Source organism: Nicotiana attenuata, unplaced genomic scaffold, assembly GCF_001879085.1.
Source record: "Nicotiana attenuata strain UT unplaced genomic scaffold, NIATTr2, whole genome shotgun sequence".
Lineage (NCBI taxonomy): Eukaryota > Viridiplantae > Streptophyta > Magnoliopsida > Solanales > Solanaceae > Nicotiana > Nicotiana attenuata.
In genome coordinates this window covers 63,109-88,490 of record NW_017671339.1, presented here as the reverse complement: position 1 = coordinate 88,490, position 25,382 = coordinate 63,109, and the positions used below count along the sequence as shown (strand labels likewise).

The following is a 25,382-nucleotide window of genomic DNA, read 5'->3' as shown; positions in this document are numbered from 1 at the left end:
ATGTGGTAGGGGGAGTATTTCTATGAGGCGGCTCAGTAGCTTCTTGGTTGCCCTCGAACCATCCCTGCTCAGCCCGTTCTGGAAAGCGGCGACTGCCATACCTTCCGATACGTTTGGTAGACTCATCCTTACCCTGTTAAACCTTGCCAGGAAGTCCCTGAGTCCCTCTCCTGTGGTTTGCCTGACGGCGAAGATGTCGTTGACCCTGGCCTCCGCTTTCTTCGCGCCTGCATGGGCTGTGACGAACTTATCCGCCATTTCCTCGAACGTTTATATTGCCTTAGCCGGTAGCTGAGAGTACCATGTTAAGGCCCCTCCTGTCAACGTCTCGCCAAACATCTTCAGCAGTACCGACGGTACCTGTTCTTTCGATAGGTCGTTGCCCTTCACAGCGGTGACGTAGTGGATCAGATGATCCTCGGGATCAGTGGTTCCGTCATATACCCTCAAGTATGGTGGCATCTTGAAGGTTTTTGGGGTGGAGTGAGGGGCAGCTTCTTCAGCGTATGGTTGTTCAACGAACCTTCCCACATCGCGCTTTGGTAGCAACTTGGGAGCACCGGGGATCTTGTCGACCCTCTCCTGATGTTCCTTCATCTGACTGCGGAGCGCCTTGTTTTCATTTTTCATTTCTTCCATCTTCTTTAGGATGGCTGTTAGCGTGCTATCGTTGGTCTGTGTCTCGATGGGTTTGTCATTCACTAGTGCAACTTCCGGTTCACCCACGGCAGCAGTGGTACCTACCGTTGGTGTATACCCGATGTTACTTTGTGGTGACCTCTCAACCAAGCCGCTTAGAGTGCTTGTTAGCCATCTTTCCAGTAGCTCCTTGACCGATGAGGGTGCTTCCGTAGCCGCAGATGTGGAAGCTCCTTTTTCGTGCAAGATCGTCAGACCTTCGGATGGGGAAGGTGAGATCTCTGCACCCGGTGTGATGCTAGGGGTTGCATTCGGGATGCCATCGTCACTGGCCTCGTTGAGAGGGCCAAGGAGATTAGTAGTGACACCCAATATCGCTTTCGATCTTGTGTTATCTTCGGCCATTTTCTGTTTTTGTGTGGTGTAGAGAGTGGTAGTTGGTTGATCTCTAGGTGGATACTATGGTTTGATTCTCGAAATCCCCACAGACGGCGCCAAATTGTTTGGCTCAAAAGTTAACAATATACTTTGTAAGCTAGAAAACAATCAAAAGTAAGAAAAGGGTAAATCGTAATCAAATATAATAAACCTAGCGATGCAAAGATGATATTATTGTTGTAGATCTAGTATTGCAAAGTGATAATATGAACTCAATAAGATATGTTCGTTTGAGGTAGAGATAGAGAGAGAGAGAGCCAGAAAATGAGAGAGTTGTATTAGATCAGAATCCCCCTCTTTACAATGTGAAGGTCTCCTTTATATAATAAGAGACCTTCCTCGAAAGAATCAAAAAGTTACAAAGACAGGTAACGTCTCCCTAGTGAAGACACTGAGTCCTAAACGATGTCGCTTTTGTCCCCACGTCCGAGTCGTACCCGCTACGTTAGTCGTCGTACACTCACTAGGTGTACCCACTGGCGTAGAGATGCTGAGGGTCAAATTTGACCCTATACACTGAGAAATTCAAAATGGACAGATTCATGTCAACTTTCAAAAATTGATTTCGCTATATCCAAAAGGTTTTTATCTCTGATTTTTAGATATGTCATGCCCCTTGAAGTTGTTCTTCTATAGAATTAAGAGGATCATTGTTCGAAGTCTCCAACCTCGAGATATGGATTTTCTGGCGCTAGAGCGCAAAGCTAAAAATCAGCCCACCTCGTGACCAACTTCGATGGTGTTCTGCAGTGAATCCTGCAAGAGTCTAGCCGCGATCTTTATAAGAGTTGTAACCCTATGAGTCTACTCCATCGGCACAAATGGCTCGTGCTGCTGACATGCCCACCGCAAGATACAAATTCTTTTTTAAGCTTAAATAGAGTTTAGAATATGGTGAAGCATGTAGGATCACATTTGAGTTAGAGTTATAATGTGGTGTCCAATTTCAATTAAACCAAGAGAGACAAGACTCCTAGAGAAATTTGGTGGTTGTCATATGTGAGGATTGCTTACCTAATGCTAAAGTCCAAGTGTAAATAAAGTTGTCACATGTTGTTCAATTTGAATAGGGGATAGGACATAATCCTATTTGAAAAAAAGTCAAGTGCTAACTGAAATATTATTATTAGCTGTGATTTTAAAAATAGCCAGATTTATAACTCGTAGTTCAAAAATAGTCCAATTTTAAAAGTAATCGAAATTTAGCCACTTTTTATGTAAAGATAAATCTGAGCGAAAACACTGTTCAAAACCCGAAAAATACTCCAGTATATTATGCTGGAGTTCCAGCATATTATACTGGAGTTCCAGGATAGTATGCTGGAACTCCAGCATAATATACTGGAGTTCCAGCAAGTATAATGGTCCAGTATAATATACTGGAGTTTGGAGCACCAGTGCTCCAGTCTCCAGTATATTATACTGGAGCCGGCAAAGTATACCGGTCCAGCATAATATGCTGGAGTTCATACACAAGTGCACCGAACTCCAGTATATTATGTTGGACCGATCTCTATTGCAGCAAAATGGTGGCTATTTTTCATTGACTTGGTAAATGCTGGCTATTTTTGATTGACCAGTCCAAAAACTGACTATACCGTGAAATTTTGGCGCTAAATAGCCCTATTAAAGAATGACATAATTATGTTAGTTTTGGGCTTTAGTAACGAGCTTCTTTGCGAAGATACAACTATTCAAGTGCGGAAGCTCCTAAATCCAATGGTCCAAGATTAGTATATTTACGGGTACTTCAAGCCTAGTTTTTATAGTTAATCAAATTTACAACCCGACAAAACTTGAAATGTGGGGTATTGTAGATACGTGAATTTTATTGAATTTAGTCCATACAAATTTGGACTTCGTAAAACAGTGGCATAAGTCTATATTAGATTATTTAAGTATAGGATATGGATTTAAATAAAAGTTGAACTCTATTTGGATTAGTCCATTGAGTTAATCTTCAAATGATGAGCTCACTCCATTAACCCAAGGTAGCTGCCACGTGTCAAATGACATGACACGCCAAGTCAATACAAGGACCAGCAGAATCATGCCATGTGTATAAGTGATGTAGCATGCCAAGTCAAATACAAGGATCAATCAAATATCGCCAAGTGTTTAAATGACATGGTTCAACTAATCACATACTGTCTTATCACATAGCTTTGATGATAAATTTGATGACTCGTGTGAACCAATCAAATTGAAGGAGTAAGGGTATGTATCTATCACAAACTTCCTTCCTCTGCAACTATAAATAGGGGTCTCCATAAAGCCAAAATAAATGAATTAGAAAGGAGGAGAAATACAAGCATCAAGAAGCCTTTATCCACGATGGTGATTCGCAAGTCTTCCATAAATCAAGAAGTCTTCTTTCCAAGTGGTGATCCGCAAGTCTTCTATACACTCCACTTCGTGATCAAAGTCTGACTATGTTCGTGATAAAATTCAAATAACAAGTTTAGCCAATAAATTCAAGAACAAGCCATCAAGCCCTTGAAGTTGACGGTCGTGAGGAGTAGAATCGGAGGATTACATCTTTTAACTTATAAAGATTGTAACCCGAAAAATTATCGAAATACAAATACTTTTATTTGTCGCTATATTTCTTACCTTGATTATATTATTTTTCAGGAATGAAATTTTAATTGTTACACTAGTATTTCTTCAAATTATTTACCGTTAGGAAATGAGTATGTGCAATTATAGAATTTGCGTCAAATCATGTACTAATAGATGAAGATGGAAAAGTTATGGTCTGCTAATTAGTGGACTAATTACACTATATTTAATTGGCACAGAGAGAAAAAACTTTAAAAGACACAATTTAAAAAAAAAAACAAATTGTAATATTAGCTAGTAAAAGTAAGAAAAAGTACCAAAACAAATAGGGCAACTTTCAGAAATGACTATCTTCTAAGGAGCTTTTAACAATCCGTAGCTACAGTTTATGTATTTACATTTCGTGGCTAGTTTTGGACAATTCTTTGTATTTGAGTGTATTTGAATACACTCTTAAGCTATATTTTATTTTTACTTTATTTTTTTTCCGCATGTATATGAGTGTATTTTAATAAAGTATTCAGTTGTATCTAACCTTATTTGATGTGCCAAGTTTGAACATATCCGATTGTATTTGAATTTATTTACACTAAAAATATGACGAAGCGAAGAATACAACAAAATACAAAATACCACTATATTTACACGATAAAAATGAAGAATACATTCAAATCCTTTTAAAAATTAATTGTATTGAATTAAAAAAATAAAGATACAGTCAAATCTCCGACGAGAATACAAAATACACTGTACTTAAGAATGGAGAATACAATCAAACCCCTCGGATCTCCGGCGAAAATACAAAATACACTGTATTTATACAACGATTTTTCGACATGAAAGGCAGTGGAGAAGAAAGATGCGACTTCTTTTTCCGGCGTAAAAAGTAGTGGTGGAGGAATAAGTCTCTGGTCATACGAATACACTCAAATGTGAGAGACAAGGAAGGAAAAGAAGCCATGAATTCCGGCATTTTCGTTAGATCCAGATCCGATAACGCCTCTGATCTTCCTCCTCCATTGATTTCGCCGGCGGTAATGAATTGATCGCAACTTCGTGATTTCAGATCTGGATTTGACGTTGGGTGGTGACGGTGTTTAATGGCCATTGGCGGTGAAATGGGGTATACGGTGGAGGGTGGTGATGTGTGGGGAGGAGAGAAAGAGGCGGATGTTTCGCTGGGCTCCGTAGAACTCCGTCGGTGAAGACGTACGGCGGTGACTTCTTTGCTCCCGAGGGAGAAGAGAGAGGGAAAATAAGAGGGAGTTGAGGGAGGAGAAAGAAAGAGGGTTGAGATAAAAGATTATATAGTGGAATAACTCTGTGTATTTGGTGTATTTGGAATTAGCTATGATGCGTAAATTAAAATTTTATTATAACTATGAAAAATAATTAAATTAAAAGGTAGGTATGATCCATTAATAGCTCTTAGATTTAGCTATGACATGTAAATATTTCGAGAAAATAAGGTTGAGAAAGCCACGAAGCGTACAATAGCTTAGAAGTAATAAAATAATGTATTGAGATCAACACAAGCTTCAAAATAAAAGTGAAACTCGATAGAAATAAGGTATAGACATTAAGAGGTGTACATTTTTTCCAAAACCCAAAAAATGAGAAAACGCCAAAAAATCATATTCAAAAGAATTTAAATTTTTGTTAATAATATCAAACATAAGGTCACTAGTTTGAATTGTGAACCAATCTCATCGATACTATATTAAAAGCACGAACGCCCTTAACGAAATGTCTATCACCTTTTTTGCCCTTAAAAAATCAGTTTTACATTGGATAAAATTATAATTTAAATTGCTTTTATATCATTTAGGGCCTTAAAATCAAGCCAATTTTGTTACTAAATCAAAACTTATTTGAATTAGATAAGAGGTCCTTAACATTTCCTAAATTTTATGATCTTTTCAATTCATAAAAGAATAATGGCATTATATCAATTTATGGTAAACTTCTCCATATGCACAAAGTAAACGTTAGGTTTGACTACTTTTTCTTTTTTTGCTTAAATATAATTAATTATTTAAATTATATTAGAATACATTTATTAGTGGTAAATATTTATACAATTACGACAAGTAAATATATCAACAAAAATATACATTCCATGTTAGATATAATGATAACTGCCATTAATATTTTATATGTTGGATATTTCAATAAATTTTCAATGAACTAATATCTTAATTGTGTATAATTTTAGTATCTTAATAAAACAAATAGAGAACTATATAGTCGCTCTCAAAATAATAACCAAAAAATATATTTTTTTTTTGTATATATATATACATTTTGTATGTTATATACAAATTTTATACACTTTTTCAGCTATTAAATATAAATGATTTCTGGCGCGGGCTAAAAGTGATAATACCCTTTTTCCTTATTCTTAATTATATAAATATTACATTTATGTTGTTGTCAATTGTTATTACACATAATTCATTCTTATTCTAAATTTTATACACTTTTTATTAATAGACGTAAAAACATGTGCGACGCACGTACACTGAAGTTAGTAAAATTGAATGAAGAAGAAGTAGAAAAACAAGTTCATTATCCATAGCGAAAAACAAAAAGTAATTTGGTTACATAAACAAATTTAACCAACGTATAACATGTGACAATTTAATATCTTCAAAATAATCTAACCAAATACTGAATAGTGTCTCTAACTTTAAGAGTTTTTTTTAATACCAAGCCAACAGAACCCTAAAAACCCTGAGAGCTTCGTCAACTCGAATACCGGTTTCAAGTTACCCCACAGTTCCTCTTCGGCGAAGTCGGCTGACGAACAAGCAATAAAATTAGTGGCCTAAAGCCAAATTTTAATAAGAGACCTTATATCTTTTTCATTAGTACATATATATACATAAACATAAAAAAGTTAGTGTTGTCATTTTTTCATATTTGTTATTTATAGTATAACATTCTTAAATGATAAAGCCTTTTAACTTCAATAACCTAACAGAGCATAAGGAGTTTCAAAGAACCTGTGCCTAAACCTTTCAAGTTCTTCAATAACCTAGCGGAGCATAAGGAGTTTCAAAGACTAGTCAGAGAAACCTGGGAAGTAACATGATGATCCCTGCTATGCAAAGAATTTGGAAGAAGTTAAAGATGCTGAAACAAGGCTTGAAGCAGTTAAATGTTGAAGAGTATAGTAGAATTCCTGAAAAGATCCAAGCTACTCGAGAGAAACTACAACAAGTACAATTGGAAATGAGAACTCCTAATCACTCAGAGGGATTGAAGAGCATTGAAAAAGATCTGAAAGAGAGGCTGGAGAAATGGATTATGGTAGAGGAAAGTATACTCAAGCAGAAGTCAATAATTCAATGGCTAAAGATAGGTGATTCAAGCTCTGCTTTCTTGCATGCAAGCATCAAGAATAGAAATGCTCAAACGAAGATCACTAGACTGCTTACTCAGACAGGGGAGTATACTCAAAATCAGGAGGAGGTGCAACAGGAAATCATTCAATTTTACAAGCAGCATCTGTGATCAACAGCAGTGGAAATTCCAGCTATTGAACCTAATGTAATAAAAAGGAGGAATGTGTTGACAAGAAACCAACAATTAAAGTTAATAGCTCATGTGTCAAAGGAACAGGTCTACCAGTCTCATATTTTATTATAAATATGAGACTCGGGCATATGCCCGGAGTCGAATTCCGAGGTAGAGAGCCCGAGAAATAAATTTTTCTGTGAAATTGTTTTTCTGAAATTTAAATGGAAATTTGAAATGAATATGGATTAGAAAACGTTGGTATCGGGCCCATATTTTGGTTCCGGCGCCCGGTACAGGTCTTATATGTGGTTTAAGCGCTTTCTGTGAAATTTGGTTGAAATCGGACGTCATTTGACGTGTTTCGGACCTAAATATCAAAAAATGAAAGTTTATGAAGTTTGAAGAAAAAGTGATGATTTTTGACATTTGATTCCTCGTTTATGATGTTATTTTGGCGATTTGATCGCACGGTTAAGTTCGTAGGATGTTGTTGAGTTAGTGTGTGTGATTGGTTAGGAGCCCCGAGGGCTCGGGAGTGTTTTCGGAGGTGTTCGGGGTGGTTTTGAACTTAGTGAAATTGCAGAAAAATCTGCGGCAGGTGCACAGTAAATTCCTTCATCGCATTCGCGATGTCTCCTTCGCGTTCGCGAAGCTTCAGGTCCCTCTCTCCTTCGCGTTCGCTATCCCTTCACCGCGATCGCGTAGAGTTATCGAGTTCTGAGGGCCCAGCCCTCCTTCCTTCTTCGCGTTCGCGGTGGCTTGACCGCGTTCGCATAGGTCTCCAGCCCCTTCCCATCGCGTTCGCATAGAGGCCAACGCGTTCGCGTAGGCCAAACTCCTTGGACCCCAGTTTTCCTTCTTCGCGTTCGCATACTGCCCTTCGCGAACGCATAGAGTAACAACCAGCCTTCTTCGCGAACGCGACCCCTGTGTCGCGAACGCATAGAGTAAAACCCTTCAGTGAATTTTTTCTTAAAAACAGAACACTTAACATGGGATTTCTTCATTATTTTCACACGAGCTCTTCTCCTTCACCCTCCATAGACAAGTTTGAAGAAACTCTTCCTCCATAACTTCATAGGTAAGTGTTCCTAACTTCATTCCCTCTTAATTTCTTCAACTAATCACTAATTTCCTAGCCCTAAATCATGAAATCAAAGTAGAAATTGAGGGTCTTGGGTAGAGCTAGGGTTTTGAGAATTTTGGGTGATTCAACCTCAATTTGGGGTCGAATCTTAAAACAAATTGCATATTTGAACTCGTGGGGTTATGGGTGATTGGGTTTTGGTCCGAGCCTCGTGTTTGGACCATGTGGGCCCGGTGTCGAATTTTGGTATTTTGGAAGAATGCTAGGAAATTCATTTCTAGGCTATGGGATTGTGTTTTTGAGCCTTTATTGATATTATTGAATTAATTATGCCTAGATACCATTGTTTCGGAGTCGGACTGTAGAGGAAAGGCGGTATTAGAGAGTTGATTGCTATATTGGACTGAGGTAAGTGTTTGTTCTAACTTTGGCTTGAGGGAATAGGACTAGGATGTTATTTGCTATCTGCTAAATGTGGAGTACGGTGTATAGGCATGGTGACGGTTATCTATGCACCGGAGTCTAGCATGACCGTGAGTCCTAATTGTGTTGACTCGGACTTTTGTGATACATCTTCCTTGTTTAATTGATAAGTTTCATATAACGTGAATGGTTGAGGAAGATATGTGATTGGTATATTATTGGAGCGTTGGCTCGAACTGGAAATTGATAATTGAGAAAGAAGTGATTAAAAGAGGAAGTGTTGTGATTATTCCCTTGCCGGGACGCGTAGTCTATTATTGTTGTTGCTCCCTTGCCGGGATTTAAGCATTATATGTATTCTCCCTTTCCGGGATATTTGGGCTGTTAGTTGTACCCTTTTCGGGTTAAATCGTTATGTTGTTGAATTCCCCTATTGGGGCCTCCTCTAGAAAGATTATATGTATTATTAATTATGAAATGGGATCATGTGGCACGTCGTCCACTTATGAATTATGAAATGGGATCGTGTGGCACGCCGTCCACTTATGAATTGTGAAATGAGATTGTGTGGCACGCCGTCCACTTATGAATTATGAAATGGGATCGTGTGGCACGCCGTCCACTTATGAATTACGAAATGGGATCGTGTGGCACGCCGACCACTTATAAATATATACTATGGGATCGTGTGGCGCGCCGACCACTTATAAATATATACTATGGGATCGTATGGCACGCCGACCACTTATATGAGTCGTAGTATTGATGTAGTTTCGTCTATATATCCGTTGATCTGTTTTCACTGTATCCCCCCGAGCATGCCCCCTTCCCAGTTTTATTTGATGTTTTTCTGTTGTTATTTCCGTTGCCTTTGTATATATACATCTGCACAGGTTGTTTTTGGTAGGTCCTGTCTAGCCTCGTCACTACTTCATCGGTTAGGCCAGGCACTTACCAGCACATGGGGTCGGTTGTGCTGATACTACACTCTGTGCATCTTTTGCATAGATCCAGGAGCAGCCTTTGGACATCAGCAGTAGGATTGCCCGGGAGCTGTCTTCAGTCCAGGGACTCACGAGGTAGCCTAGCTGGCGTTCGCGGGCCGAAGTCCCTTCTATGTTTTAGTTTGTTTTCTTTGTTTCGAGACAAACAGTATGTAATATCATTTCAGACTTGTTTTTAGTACTCTATAGCAGTCCGTGAGCTAGTGACACCAGACTCTGGGTAGAAATGTGTTTCAACTTCCGGAAATTTTATGTCAGTTATATAAGTTTAAAGTCTTCCGCTTTAATTAAAATGCCCCGTTTATTTATATTGTTAAAAAGTCATCAGTGAAAAGTTTTGAATATTTGGCTTGCCTAGCTCCGACAGTAGGCGCCATCACGACTCCCGATGGTGGGGAATCCGGGTCGTGACACAGTGTTTTTCAAGAAGACATGGGGAATTATAGGTGATGAATTAGTTGAGGCTGTCCAAGAGTTTTTCATAACAGCTGAGGTATATAAGCCAATTAATTGCACCATAGTGACTTTGATACCAAAGGTGCTGAATCCATCTAGAATACGTGAGTTTAGACCAATATTCTGCTGCACCATATATAAGATTATATCCAAAATTATCACTGGCAAACTATAAGAGGTAATGAATTATCTGATAGATGATAGTCAACCAGCGTTTGTTCCTGGAAGGGTAATATCAGACAATATCATACTTAGTCATGAACTAGTTAAAGGGTACAACAGGAAGCTATTTCACCAAAATGCTGTATGAAAATTGAAATTACATCACAAATGTGGAAGAAGTTATTAGAATGGCATGGAATTACAAGGAGGGCTCAAGGATGGTCTGAAGAAGTTCAATAGGCAGAGGTTCATGCAAAAGGACAGTCAACAATGGCAAATATGTACAGACTATGCATGGCTGCGTGCGTCTACCACATATGGATGTAAAGGAATTTGAGGATTTTTCAAGGAAGTCCAGGCCAAAGGAGACCATTATTCGACTGATAGCACAGGAAGTCCATAGCCGAGGAAATTTGCATAAGAAGTTAACTAGGAAACTGCAAGCTATGAAGTGGTACCCTAGAGATTGAGGATAGCCTGATTTGTATTCATTCTTGTACTCAATGATAGAGTAGGAAGAGTTGTCTGATGAGTATAGAACTTGGGGCATGATGTCCAAGTTCCTAGGAAAGAGGAGTTGTAAATGGTATATTTGGTTTGTGAAATGAAAATTTTACTTACCAAAAAAAAAGCCTTTAACTTCACGGAGTAGTATTATTATTATTTATATTAGTAAGAGGTAACTTAAATAAATAAGATGTCAGACATGTATTTTCAATATGTCACCTTTGATATTGTTATAAAAAAATATATTTATAATGTGAAGATTTAAGTAATTTAATTCAAAGTTCTAAAATATTTTTGGTGTTAAAGAGTAGACAATCTTTCTTTCTTTCTTTTATGCAAGGTTTTTTGTACTTTTTTTTTTGCAAATTTTAATATTGTCTAACTTGAAATAAAATCATAAAATCCATTACTGAAAAATTTTGGGGACCTATATCAAAGCTTTACTAGTCTCCTACTCGAGCTACCTGTCCACCCATTCGCAATCAAATTTTATGGAGTTTCAGTTAAGATAAAATAAAAATCAGTGAATGAGTTATTTAGTTATAAAATATGAATGAAACTGGTTGAACAACACGTACATAGGGCAGTGATCTATAAATAATTGTTCATCATTAACCTGGACGGCTCAACGGAACTAGTGGTTTAAAACTAAAATATATTAGAAGACCCTGAAATTTCTGTCATAAAATCCATATACTATATAAAAAAAAAAAAGTTTACATGGCTTTGATCTAGTGGTAAGAGAGGAACGTATAATGTGTGGGTTAGGCACACGTAATATGGTATTGAACTCTCCCCTGTACAAAAATGTAGCATTAAGTGAAAATAGTTGAGCCTATTATCGATCGTGTTTTGAACCTTATGTACACTTATCTTGGGGATTTCTTAGTTAAAAAAGATGAGATACAAAAGAACTTGCTTTTTGATGTGTGGATCAATCAAATGTGACAAAAAGGATTAGCTAATTTAGAGAATCTGAATTGAAATTAGAAATTAAAATAGTGAAAAATATGAAAAAAGACTATACATAAAGAAGAAAAAAAATTAGGTTTGATGAGAAGATAAATATATTATTTAATTTAGTGATCATTCAATCCTACCTCTACCAAATTTCAAAAACAAATATTAAAATTTAAAATATTTTATCAATAATTGTATAAATATGAAATACATATATATTATATAACCATATAATAGTACTTTATATTTGTGGGGCCTTAAATATTTGGGGAGAGGGGGGGAGGGGTGCACAGTTAGCGAGTAATAAGACATGTATTTACTTTTAAGCCACTGTTTAAAATGTCTTTAATCTTTAGCCAGGGCTTTAGTAAATTTTTACCCGCCCGGACGAAAATACCCTTCTGCTCATAAAGTTCAGGACCAAGTGTCCTTAACTTATGAGCTTGTTACTGTAAGTTCAGGACTAGTTGTCCTTAATTTATGAGCTTGTAAGTCTAAGTTAAGGATTACCTGTCCTTAACTATTCCGATAACCTCCCTACTTCGACGATCGTCCTCCATTTTTCCAAACAACTTGCAGCTCCCACTTTCTCTTCTTCGCACTCACCTTTTTAAGCTACATACTTACTTTTCCTCAATCTTTATCCTAACAAGAAAAGTCCTAAATATCGAGCATAACAGTTGCTTGCAGGAATTTTAGGTGGGATGGAAGACTGCTGACAAAGAATAGACTATAGCCAAGTTACAGCTCATGAAAATCCGACGCTTTCACTCACGCCGTTTGGGAAGGAAAAGAGATAGAAGAAAGGGCAACATCGTCTTTTCATATTTGTTTTAATAGACTCAGCATTAAAAATGTTGGATAAAAAGTAAATACTACTTTAAAAAGTGGCTACCCACTCAATTTTTACCTCATATTTAGGTTAAAATAGCACGGTCTAGCCAGTTTTCGGATTGTTCATTCAAAAATAGCAGCGTTTATCAAGTCAATAAAAAATAGCCACTATTTTGCTGCAACAGAGACCGGTCCAGCATAGCATACTGGAGTACGGTGCACCTGTGTATGAACTTCCAGCATATTATGCTGGAACTCCAATTCACGAAAAGTTCCAGCATAATATACTGGAGATTCGAGCACTTGTGTATGAACTTCCAGCATATTATACTGGACCGATATACTTTGCTGGAGTTCTAGTGTACTTATGCTGGAACTCCATCATATTATGGTGGAGTTCCAGCATACTTATCTTGGAATTCGAGTATAATATGGTGGAGTTCAAATATACTTATGCTAGAACTCCAACATAATATACTGGCCTATTTTTCGGGTTTTGAATAGTATTTTCGCTCAGATTATTTTTACATGAAAAGTGGCTAAATTTCGATTACATTTGAAACTGAGCTATTTTTGATCGACCACCGGTACAATGTGGCTATTTTTTAATTTCTCCCCATATTTAGTGGTCTTCTTCGGCCAAGTCCATTAAGCTGACTACGCCTCCCCCTCTCTTCCCCAGTGCGGCCTGCTGCTCCGGCGAACTTCTCCGGCGAGTCATAACTGCCTCTTTCTCCTGTGAAAATCTAAGTTATAGGTTCCCCTCTTTGTTTCTCCTGCTCTTCGAAAACCCTAATTTCTCTTCTTCTTTTTTGTTAAGTATTTTTTTTATAATTATTTTTGAACTCTGTAATGCTTCATATTCTTTGCGCAATCAGGAAGATTTGATTTTTTTCAAGTTGATAATTTTTGCATTCATATTTGCTTCCTGTAATAGCTCCAAATTTTGAAATGGTGTACTAGTCTGCCTCTTGACTCTTGAGTATGAAATAAAAATATAAAACGCTCAAAGATGAGATTTTTATTATTGCATTTTGCTCTGCGAGTTTTTTGCTCATTGAAATCAAAGTCTCCGAATTGATCAGATATTTCAAATTATACAAGCAGCTGATTTCAATTTCTTATGAAAAAATTATGCTTCCTCCTTCAATCTCTCGCCTTTTCTTGAAGACCAATTCAGCCAATAAGCCAATTTTTTTACTCAAGAAGGTCCTTTTATTCACCACTTGTTCATCATCAGCTGGAGAATTTTTGGGTCATTTGCTGAAAAATAAAAATGGGTCTGGTATGGAGAAGACTCTGAACACAGTTAAGGCTAAACTAGATGCTAAATGTGTTAATGGAGTATTAGAGAAATGCGCCGTTGATGATCCTCAAATGGGTCTCAGATTCTTCATTTGGGCTGGACTTCATCCCAGCTATAGACATAGCAGTTACATGTTTAGTAGAGCTTATAAGCTTCTTGGATTTGATCGTGAACCACAAATTATTCAAGATGTCATTGAGGTTTATAGGCTGCAGAATAATTATGTTCCAAGTGCTAGGATGTTTAAGGTTATTTTGAATTTGTGTAGAGAGGGAAAAGATGCTAACTTGGGCTTGTGGGTGTTGAGGAAAATGAAAGAGTTGAATTGTAGGCCGGATACGCCAGTGTATAATGTAGTTATTCGATTATTATGTGAGAAAGGTGTTATGGATGAGGCAATGGGTTTGATGAAAGAGATGGATTTGATTGATCTTCGTCCTGATATGATCACTTATGTTGTGATGATTAAAGGGTTGTCTGAGGTGGGTAGGTTGGAAGAAGCTTGTGGATTAACCAAAGCTATGAGGGGACATGGATGCGTGCCAAATACGGTGACCTATTCAGCTCTTCTTGATGGGATTTGTAGGTTCGGGAGTTTGGAAAGGGCGCTTGAGTTATTGAGAGAAATGGAAAAAGATGGTGGGCAGTGTAAGCCCAACGTCGTTACTTATACTACTGTGGTTCAAAATTTTGTTGAGAAAGGTCAGTCGATAGAGGCATTAAATATTTTGGACCAAATGAGGGATTTTGGGTGTAAACCAAATAGGGTGCTTATCTGTGCTTTGATTCAGGGTCTTTGCAAAGATGGGCATATGGAGGAAGCGCATAAAGTCATCAACAGAGTAGCTGAAGGTGGTATTCCATATGATTCTTGTTACAGTTTTGTAGTTTTATCACTGTTTCGGATTGGAAAACTCAAGGAGGCAGAAATGTGTTTTAGGAGAATGTTGGCTGGTGGCCTAAAGCCTGATGGTTTGACCTCAAGCACAATAATGAGATGGCTTTGTCAGCAGAGAAGGATACTTGATGGATATCACTTGATTGACGCGATTGAGCAGTCTGCAGGCGTATCTTCTATAGATTCTGATATTTATTCTATACTTATGGCTGGACTATGTGAGGAAAATCATCTTGTTGAAGCTGCAAAGCTTGCTAGTGTAATGGTAGGGAAAGGAATTCAGCTTAAAGGTCCTTGTACTAAGAATGTAATTGAATGTCTTAGACGTTGTGGCAAAGAAGATTTAGCTTCAAGCATTGGTAGTATTAAGTGCTGATGAATGACCAAGATTGCTTTAATATCGTGATCCTACTTTTGCCTCAGCATTGTCAACAAACAGCCACCTCACCGTTGAGATTGACCCTCAATTGTATTCCATATTCCACCTAATTGAATTCTTCTCCAGTTTTGTGCAATAAAAAAAATAGTTGGGCTTCTAGTCAGGTTGGGTTGATAACTCTTTTCAGATTTCAACTTACATCTCATTTATTGATTTTGCACTCTGATTTGTGTATTGTCGGCCGATATTCTTATCCAGCATGAGGTGGAAAGAGCAAGTGAAGTTCTCCTTTGAATATTCAGTTGAGGTAACACTGATTGGTGTATTATTTTATAGCTAATAACATGGAATAACAATACATGGATTAAAGCAAATACTAAATTTTATATCGTGATTATTCTATCTAATACATAAAACCAAATGAGTCCTCAGTGAAGAAATTTCCGAGACTTCAGACATACAGTTACGTCAATAAGATGTGCAAAGCAAGTGGTCCTATTTATTTTTATCTTCTAGGATGTGCTCCCGTCATTATACCTGACAATTATCCCTCTATTTTTTGAGGTTTTCCATCATAGGAAAAGGACATTCCAAGTTCAACGAGTATACTCCTTTTCTCTGAGGAAAAGTACCTTGAGATGCAACAGAGGGTCAAACCGGTACATAAGAATTTCATTTGGTATCTGAGCTGTCAAGTATGATTTGTTTCATATGATTTTCACTCTCTTTGGAACAATAGAGTTTTTAGTATGAACTATCTGATTGAGAAGTATTGAATTATAGTTGTAGCACATGTAAAATATAGAAGAAGGCCATTGACCCTCTGGAGCTGGTTCTTCCCACCGCTGAATACTTCTCTGCTGCCTGTTTTAGTGATGATACTTTTTGCCAAACAGAGAAAAGTAAAAGTCTTATCACTCAAGACAGCCAAAAGAATACAGTCCGACCTTGAATTTGGAGGCGTGTAATTCATGCACCAGTGCTTGAAGGAAAATATTTAAAGCAGGGGTGTGAGAGACAGAGAGTAGAGAACAAGTAGACAGTATTTAACAGTTTGCAAGAAATATTCGTTCATTTTGCTTCACTTTCATTTTTTGTTCGATGACCAGCAGATTGGTGTCCAAAAGATGTCTGAAGACTTCTGTGGTTTCAATCAATGTGCCACCATGGAACTATTTGTAGCCCAGTTAAAAAAAATCTGAAAACATGCGGGTACTTGAATAGATCAATGCATGTTAGTAGAGAATAATGATTTTAAATTCGATCTTCTCTGATGTGAGAAATTAAAATTTGAGCTTGGCTGATTATTATGACTTCATTTCAAGTTAACATGTCCATCAACTTCTACTCGGATTTGCATGAATTTATCTCGCATTTGCTACAAAGAGAAGCAGTAGAAAGAGCATAAGGGTAAGAAACAGGACCGCTTGCTTTGCACCTCTTATGGACCATATTAGGAGGAATGCATTATTCGGCGTTATCCTGTTAAGAGAACTGGTTCCAGCTTTTGAAAGGATACTATTGCGTATTCACCCGGACAAGTGCTTGGCGCGTACATTTTTGTGAATAGAAATTACTCAAGTTGTTAATAGACGTGCATGGCATGCAGACATCTGAAGTTTTAAACCTATACAAGGTATATAATGTGTTCTTTTTTTTCATCATATATAATGTGTTCTTGATGTTTGTTTATTGATACTAATTAATAACTGCTCTTTCTGGATTAGAAGCGATACTGTCTGGAATGGATCAAATGCACTCCATTTAAGTCCCCTCTACTCTCCAGTCGGACGTTTTGGAGTTTGCACCTGTGAAGTGTGAACTAGAAAATGGACTTCGAAATGACTCCTGAAAGTTTTATCTTTCAGATACATAAAATTTGGTTTCTGGATTTGTGCGAATGTTGGAAAGTCCTTTTTCTTTGGTAGTCTGATGCTATTTTCTTCTTCTTCTTGAAACTTCACTTTATTGTTGTGATCAGACTTGCGCTGTTTTGTTTCCCTTCTTGCACAGATAGAAGCAGAAACTGGTACAAGACATTGTCGTAACAGTAAACTTTTTCAATTAGATGGAGATAATTGCATAAAGTTGTCAGAAATAAAACGAAGAATGATCAACATTGTGATCATGCCCGATATATACATATCAGTACTGCAGATGAGGATACATGGAGGTAGCATGTCTGATCATCCCTTCCAATATAGGCAAACCAAGTGCACGTTTGTTATGAATTTTGGAGGAAGAATATAAGAACCAAACATATCTAGCTAACTGCATAAATACATTATACTTTGATCCTCTCCGTGTCTTTGTCAACAAACTATGAGGACAGTTAGTCTTTTGTTCAATATTTAACCAAGTTTGCTACACGGAAGAAATACTGTCTCTGCAAATTGAGTTGTGATCCGATGGTAAAAGTTGATGGGCCTAGCTCAGACAAACTTTAAGCACTACTGTACTTACTTGGATTTCTCCACTTGTGAAAATACATTGCGTTATTCGTAGAGACTTTTTCCTTCCTATACCATATATAAAATTTTATTACCAAAAATGTGTATAGTTTTATATTTACCCGCTATGTTCATAGTTATTCTACAAAAAATATACCATTCATTAAATACCAATTATTAGGAGTTGATTCCTTCCTAATTAGGCGCGCTACAAATCTGGAACTAAATATTCTTCCAGATATTCCTATTTAGGCGCGCTACAATTATGAAAGTAAATATTCTTCCAGATATTTTCCACCATTGACAGCCATTAAAAAGCTTGAAAGCTTTGAATTCAAATTTGGGTTTTCAAAAATCATTATTTGTTTGGATTGGGTGTTGTTGAAAATAATCGGGAATATGGTTTGGAGTTTATATCTCAATTTTGAGGGGTTTTGGTGAAGATTAGACTTGGTTTTGACTGAATTTCAGATTGAAACTCGAAGAAGAAGAAGACATATTGCAGAAATTGTAGATTATTTGTATTCTGATTGTTGATGCTTTATTTTTTGTTTTCACAAATAAAAAACGGCTAAAAGTTCTACAAATCTTCTGAAAAAATGCAATTATGTCAAAAATCACAATTATGCTACAATTGAATGGGAATTGGGATATAAAAATTCAATGTACCCAGTTTGTAGATATTTTGTAGATGAATTGTAGATTATTTGTATTCTAATTGTAGATGCTTTGTTTTCTGTTTTCACAAATCAAAAACGACTAAAACTTCTACAAATCTTCTGCAAAAAACAATCTACAATTTATCTACAATTTTTCTACAATTTCTGCAATATGTCATCTTCTTCTTCTTCTTCTTCGAGTTTCAATCTGAAATTCAGCCAAAACCAAGTCTAAATCTTCACCAAAAACCCTCAAAATTGAGATATAAACTCCAAAACATATTCCCAATTATTTACAACAACACCCAGTCAAAACAAATAATGATTTTTGAAAACCCAAATTTGAATTCTTTCGTATTCGGATCTCTTATCTCCGCAGCATATCTACCCCATGGCCTTCTCCTTACGCCTAAGTATCTGCAATTGTTCCTCTGCATTTTGAGTACTACTTATATTGCTGTCATTCTTTCTTGGTTTTGTGCTCTTGTTGTTTGAAGAAGTGGATGATTTGATGATATTCATATTCAAATTCATTAACGTGGGGGTGGGTTTGGTAGAGAGAAACGTAGGGGTGGGGGGGGGGGGATTTGGAGGAATATACGGTAGCGTTAATTAAGGAGTGATATATGGTACATTAATTGTACAGTTAAAATACATTATGGTGAGAATTGGTAATTAGGTATACTAAATGTAATTAAATCAAACCTTAAACATTGAGCGTAATATAGTTTCCTATATGGAATAGGAATGTAAAAATTTCGTATACGGTCAAAATTAGAGGCTTCCGATTTATAGGCTCGAAGGTCCATCCTGGGCCCAAGTCCGGGCAAGGTCGAGTTCGAGCTCGGTGAACCAGATTCGAGCTCGAAGACAGAGTGCAATGCTCGAGAGATAGGAGTACGAAGAGTGTCAGGGCTGAGTATGCTCGACCCCGAAATAGTACCGTTATGGATTTACAACAGAATGAGCTAGATTCCCGCCACGTCCCCAAAATCATGGCGCAAATCCCGAAATAGGATCGTACAATTCCGTACTAGGCGGTTAGACAGCTGTACCAAGAATATTCCTTACTGTAAATAGAAATATACCTTATTTAGGGTTCCCCTATTATATAAAGGGGACCCCAATCATTTGTAAGGATCATCTAATCATTTGAAGCAAAGAATATACTCTTTACTTTTTGTTTACTATTCATCAGAATTGTCCTTTAGCTCTGTTGCTCTTACTTTACATTTCTTGCTTAATAGTTCTTATTATTTTAAACCCACCTCGAGGTCACCAAGCTCGAGGTCACTGCTGCTGAGTTATATTGGTTTGATTCACTTATTCCTTTCATTTCTACTTCATATTTCTTGATTATTAATTGGTATTGAATCTAATCACGTATCTTTAAAACCACGAAACAAATTTAATTGTTACTCGTATTTTCGAGGTAAACATTATTATTGTTGTCGTTGTTATACTTAGTTGGATGATATTAATGGCGATGAAGAAACCCCCCCCCCCCCCTAACTTAAATGGTGGTTGTTTAAAGTCGATTCAGTTGGTCGATTGATGGTTTGATGCAATATCGTACTATATCTAATTTTTCTATATGAATTCAGAACTTGATTCTCTGTTTGTTATAATAAAAAGCATTCAAAATTATTTTAAAACCATAATGAAAACCTTCACTTCCTAGGTAATAATTACGAAATATAGGAAAATAATTGGAAAAAAAAAACTCAAAAAAAGGAGGAGGAGGAAGTGACACTTTGCACAAATTTGGGGCAATAGCCACGTCATTAAATCAAATATAATCCCCTATACCAAAAAATACGACTAAGAAAACGTGATTCGTGGATCGAGAGACCTTTGGGTTTTGAACGTCACCCTCTCCTATAAATCTTACTTTAATTAATTATTTATATTAATTATCCATATTATTAAGACTTTCAAATTTCGTGGCACACACATATAGATATAGGAAAAGGAACAATCTGAATTCCCAAGTAGAGTATTATCTAGGGTTCTTAATTTCCAAGCTATCTCAACTTTTTTTCCCAATTCCGATCCAGTTACTTTTTTCAAATCAAGGATCTCATCATCTCTGCGAAAACTTGGCCGTCCGATTGACTTTCTCTGAATATGGTCAAAATTTGCAAACCCTACCTTGATTTCATTCAAAGATCGAATCTGTTTTGCCATTTTAGTGTTTCTGATCCGTTCCACATATAATTTTGATCAAATTCAGGAAAAGGGTTCCGTTTTTTGTATATTGATTTTGAAGATAGTCATGAGAATTATGTTGGGGTTTTTGTTATAATTTTGAATTTTAGGTAAAAGTTTGTGGTTTCGTTTGAATTGTTGAAATTACTTTGTTCACTGAGTTGTGTAAATCTCTTTATTGTGATCAGTGGGCTGTGTAAAATTTTTTTTTTTTTTTTGGGGGGGTCTGAGGAAGTGTTATCATGTATATAGAGGAAGAGAGGGGGGGAGAGTTGGAGAGTAGGGAGGAAGGGGAGGAGGTGGTGGAGAAGGCAGAGAAATCATCTGCTGCTGCTAAGGTGTTGTGTTGTAGTGGTAGTAGTGGCAAGAATGCCATTGTTGTGTTGGATGTTAGGAGGGTCATGGTTGGAGTTGGGGCTCGGGCATTGTTTTACCCGACACTTCTTTACAATGTTGTTAGGAACAAGATTCAGGTTGAGTTTCGCTGGTGGGACTGGATTGACGAGGTATGACACCTTTTGTCATCCTGTTTGCCTTGGTTTTTTATCTGGATGTATGTTGATGTGCAGATGATGTCAATATGCTTCAATAGTAATTTAGTTAAATTGGGATGTTTTTGTTTATAACGTCAAATCCCTATTTCATATTCTAATGCTAATCTATGTAATGAATTGATAGTTTTTGAACTAATTATAGTAGAAATTCATGCTAACTAGTTGTCATCTGAGGCATAATAGATCTATTCTGTTTCTCAAAAGCGTTGTCTGGAAATGTCATTTATATTAAGGTTGATTACTTTGATTGCTGATGCTGAACTGTTATAACATCTTGCTGAACTTCTAAGTCATGAATAATGCTAGTACTATATGCATGTTATTCAGAAAATAAGGGCGGAACTGAATTTTGCAGAAATATCAATTGCTTAATTTCTCTGGAAGAGCAAGTCCTTAGACATACTTGTCAATAATCAAAAAGTCATGTAGAACATTGTAGTACTCTGTATCAAATGCGCTAGCAAGATTATTATACTTGTCTATCCTAGGAATCATATGACTATGACACCTGGGCACTAATATGTTTTTCTGATAACCTATACACGCGCGCGCGCACACACACACACACACGTGTGTGTGTGCATACATGCACGTGTGAATGCGTGTGTGTTTTCTGATGATCTGCTTAATGAAATTTGCCTCTAATCGGCAACAAGTGGCAAAAGAAGCATAGGTGACTTATCCAGGGAAATGGACCAACAGCAAACTTGTTCAGCTCTTCTTTTCTTTTCCCCACTATGAAGTTAGTTACTGTCACTAGCAGTATCCCGATTTAACTCTCTGACATTTCTTAACTCCATATGCATCTATTTTTACATCAAAGATTAAGTCTGCGTGTATGCATTCACCATCTTGGAAGATCGCATAGACCGATTTGATGTTCATGCTGTTTCAATTCTTTTTCGGTGAAGATTGTGTTGGTAGTTTGTACCTCAATATTTTACTGTAGCCCTTGGGCCAACTCTTCAATGCAGAAATAAAAAGAGAACAGAAAAAAATAATAAAAGATTATATTTTACTGACTTAATCTCTCCTTTAGTTTGTGTTATTAGGTGCTGTCCCTTTCCAATCTGATGTAAAAAGGCTAAAGGAGCTTGGTGTTTCCGGTGTTGTCACCCTAAATGAGCCATATGAGACCTTAGTTCCAACTTCTTTATATGAGGTTAGTTTTTGACTTTTGCTATTTGCTTTGATCTTTCTGTTATGCTTCACTTAAAAGAGAAAAAAGAGGGATAAGTCCATCTTCATTCAAGCTTCACCTTCATGCCCCCTCCCCTTATTTCATCTGTACCCCTATTGAATTGGGACTGTTTAAGCGTTCTTTAGCCATGCGCTTGTGAAAGTAGTGGTAGTTCAGAAGTATTGCACTAGCTGAGGAGGCTGTACATGACGTACTTGTTTTTGGTGAAATAGTCCATCTGTTCGTAGTGATCTACTGATTGTATTTCTATCTTCTTAGTATTATTTTTACCAAAATTATATAAATATGGGATGAATTAGTTGTTGCCTTTCTGCTGCAACCTAGTAAAAGATAAATCTTTCACTTAATTCTCACATTTTACTTTTCGGGATTAACTAGTTACGTGGCATGATGTCACATTTTTTTAAAACTTCGGATTTGTTATTTAAATTTCCTTCCCATTACATGATCAAGTGTTTTTTTCTCTTTGTTCACATTAGTTTCATCTGTTACTTCTTGTAGGCTCATGGTATTCGTCATTTGGTTCTGCCAACAAGAGATTATTTATTCGCCCCATCACTGCATAATATATGTCAAGCAGTAGAGTTCATCCATGGTGAGTATAATCTCATCCCTTTGGCTCCCCATTTTGGTTATTTGTTGATTTTGCACTATTGTCAAAGATCTTGACCTTAATTTCTTGGATGCTTTTTACATTTTATCATGACATCACAGTCACTTACCAGCTTGATTCATCTAATTGTCTCAGAAACTGGAACTACGAGCACAGCCCCCATCATATCTCAAGTGACACTGACACACTTCAAAGTCTGAGGGTCAAAGTGTCCAATTCTCACGTTGACATCGATTCTTTGAGAATAAATTTTTTATGATTGAAACCAGACAAAAGTACTTTAAACTGCATGTTTATTAAATTAAAATATTTTACAACTATCAAAAGAAAATGATGGTTAAGGAAAAGTCAACAAAACTGTGGTCCAAGCAAAATTCATTTGATTCATTGCATTTTTTTTACCTTATCAAAAAGAAAAGATCAAAATTTGTATGATTCACAAACATTTGTTAAGTTGCTGCTCTTCTATTTGGATATAGTACTTGTTGAGGTATCTTTCAATTTGTGTATTGACTTGTGATTTTTTATATGCAAAAAAGTACAATAAAATAGGCTGCAATGATGTTTAAAAGCAAAACTTTGTAGCGTAAATCATAGATGTTTAGCTCCTTTAGCCTTTTGGCGTAAAACTGAAAGCGTACGTGATGTAGATAGGATGATTAATTTCCTTGGTTCTTTTCATATGTAGCTATTGTGCTGAGATTGCAATTGGTTGTACTACTCATTATTGCACTCTCTGGGTGCTATTTTAATAAAATTTTCATTACAATTTTAAAAAATTAAATAAGCCGCTATAAGATGCTTAGCTTTTACCCATGTGTATGTTTTCTGTTATACATGCATTGCAAGGCTCTTACAAATATACCCATGTATATTTTCTTGTCTTTGAAGAAAATGCTTCCAACGGACAAAGTACATACGTGCATTGCAAGGCTGGTCGAGGACGTAGCACAACAATTGTCTTATGCTACTTGGTGGGTAAACTAAGACTTGTTTGAATCGATTGTTTAAAGATCACTTTACGTATTTTCTCCTAAAATTTATTTTGTATTGTAGGTTAAGTACAAGCAGATGACACCAAATGATGCATATAACTATGTGAAGTCAATTCGTCCGAGGGTGCTTTTGGCCTCTTCCCAGCGGCAGGTGTCTCAGAGATTTGCCTCACCTTTTACTCTTTTTGTCCCTTCTCTTTGGATGCATGATTGTTTTGCCTTGTGAGATTGATGAAAAGATATACTCCTGCTGCCTTGGTTTTCTCTATTCTGGTTATTGTTGCTGACTCTTTTTGTTCATTAATAATCAGGCTGTAGAGGAGTTCTACCATCTCATGGTGAAAAGGACATACAGTTGTAGCCCCTTGACTAGTCTGATCTCAAGGAACTCGAGGTTCTTGGCTGGACGGAATTTGTTAGCCTTCGATGATGGTGCTGTGGTTGTGATAACCGAAGCAGATCTAGATGGATATGATCATAGCGGTGACTCTAGGGTGGATGGATCTGAGATCTGGGCTGATTTGAATTTGATTTACAGGGTTCGAGTTGCCGGTGGGGCAGCCTTAGCAAGGCTCTCCTGTATGTGGTTTCGGTGTCACACGGACCAGAAGATACCGAGTCAGAAGCTGACTGCAGAGAGCAAGCAGCTGGGAAGTTTTACTGTTGATATACATGTGTTTTCTTAAGTTTAAATTTGTACATATTTCTTCAGTATAAAAATGCTACAAGGAGCCTACTGTTAATCTTTCTTTACCAATGGAAACCTTGACTTTCTCAATGTAAATACAATATAGTACTTCTCAAGTTGCTAATGAGAAGTCTGAGTATATATATGTATATATAGCTGTATGCAGAACTTGAACTTTCAATGAAGGACTTGAGTGCTTTCTTTTGCTTGTGGTGCCATCAACCAAATATGGGGCAACAATACTGCTGCATTTCTTGAATGGTCATTCCAAGATGATATCCTTGTAACCATTTCAGAAAAAGAAAAAAGAAGAAGAAGATGATATCCTTGTAACTTTATGAATTGCACTTTTCCAGCTTTACCCAAGGTTTGCAATCCAAACAAATTCTTCAGATAAACATTAGTATACCAGAATGAGTAAAACAGGAGATTTTTTTATTTATTTTTTTGGGGTAAGGAGGAACCCGCAGCCGCTACAGCCTTTGCAACAGCCTCTGCCCTTCGGCTGGGTAAACCTCCCTGTGCAATAGCCTGCAAACCACACAGGGAATGTAAATCGCACTAGGCAAGCCCTGTGCGACAGGCTCAACCCAGAAAGCATTGAGGGGGGATCGATTACAGGTCATCCGTATGGATGACCACCCTCCAAAGGAAGGAGAATTTTTTTTTTTGACATTTTGCAGTACAAATAGGAAAATGCAAAAACCAATCCTTTCTTGCTTTCTCCAAAGAACTTGCCTTTTTCAGGTAATCTCTATATTGTAAAGATATCTACACTGTCAATGTACCATATTTAGATTTATTAGCTTGTTACAGTTAGTTATAAATCCTCGAAAC

The 25,382-nt window shown here is 36.9% G+C and overlaps 2 protein-coding genes across 10 annotated transcripts; both read left to right on the top strand.

The window, feature by feature from the left end:
- Nucleotides 1-13,246: 13,246 nt before the first annotated feature.
- Nucleotides 13,247-17,675, top strand: LOC109207658 (pentatricopeptide repeat-containing protein At5g47360-like). Of its 9 annotated transcripts, none has more exons than XM_019370617.1 (4): nt 13,247-15,341; nt 15,436-15,484; nt 15,756-16,813; nt 16,905-17,675. In XM_019370617.1, exon 1 carries the CDS (start codon nt 13,729-13,731, stop codon nt 15,172-15,174), a length of 1,446 nt encoding a protein of 481 aa, XP_019226162.1. In that variant the 5' UTR covers nt 13,247-13,728; the 3' UTR covers nt 15,175-15,341; nt 15,436-15,484; nt 15,756-16,813; nt 16,905-17,675. The 9 variants fall into 9 exon arrangements, with proteins under 9 accessions (XP_019226162.1, XP_019226163.1, XP_019226165.1 ...); XM_019370618.1 differs by having other exon boundaries at nt 15,742-16,813; XM_019370620.1 differs by lacking the exon at nt 15,756-16,813 and having other exon boundaries at nt 17,191-17,675.
- A 2,515-nt stretch (nt 17,676-20,190) lies between these two features.
- LOC109207657 (putative dual specificity protein phosphatase DSP8) lies at nt 20,191-24,751 on the top strand. Its single transcript, XM_019370611.1, has 6 exons — nt 20,191-21,000; nt 22,088-22,210; nt 22,751-22,844; nt 23,754-23,836; nt 23,919-24,008; nt 24,169-24,751. The coding sequence occupies exons 1-6, from the start codon at nt 20,737-20,739 to the stop codon at nt 24,541-24,543; spliced, it is 1,029 nt and encodes a 342-aa protein (XP_019226156.1). The 5' UTR covers nt 20,191-20,736; the 3' UTR covers nt 24,544-24,751.
- The last annotated feature ends 631 nt before the right edge of the window (nt 24,752-25,382 follow it).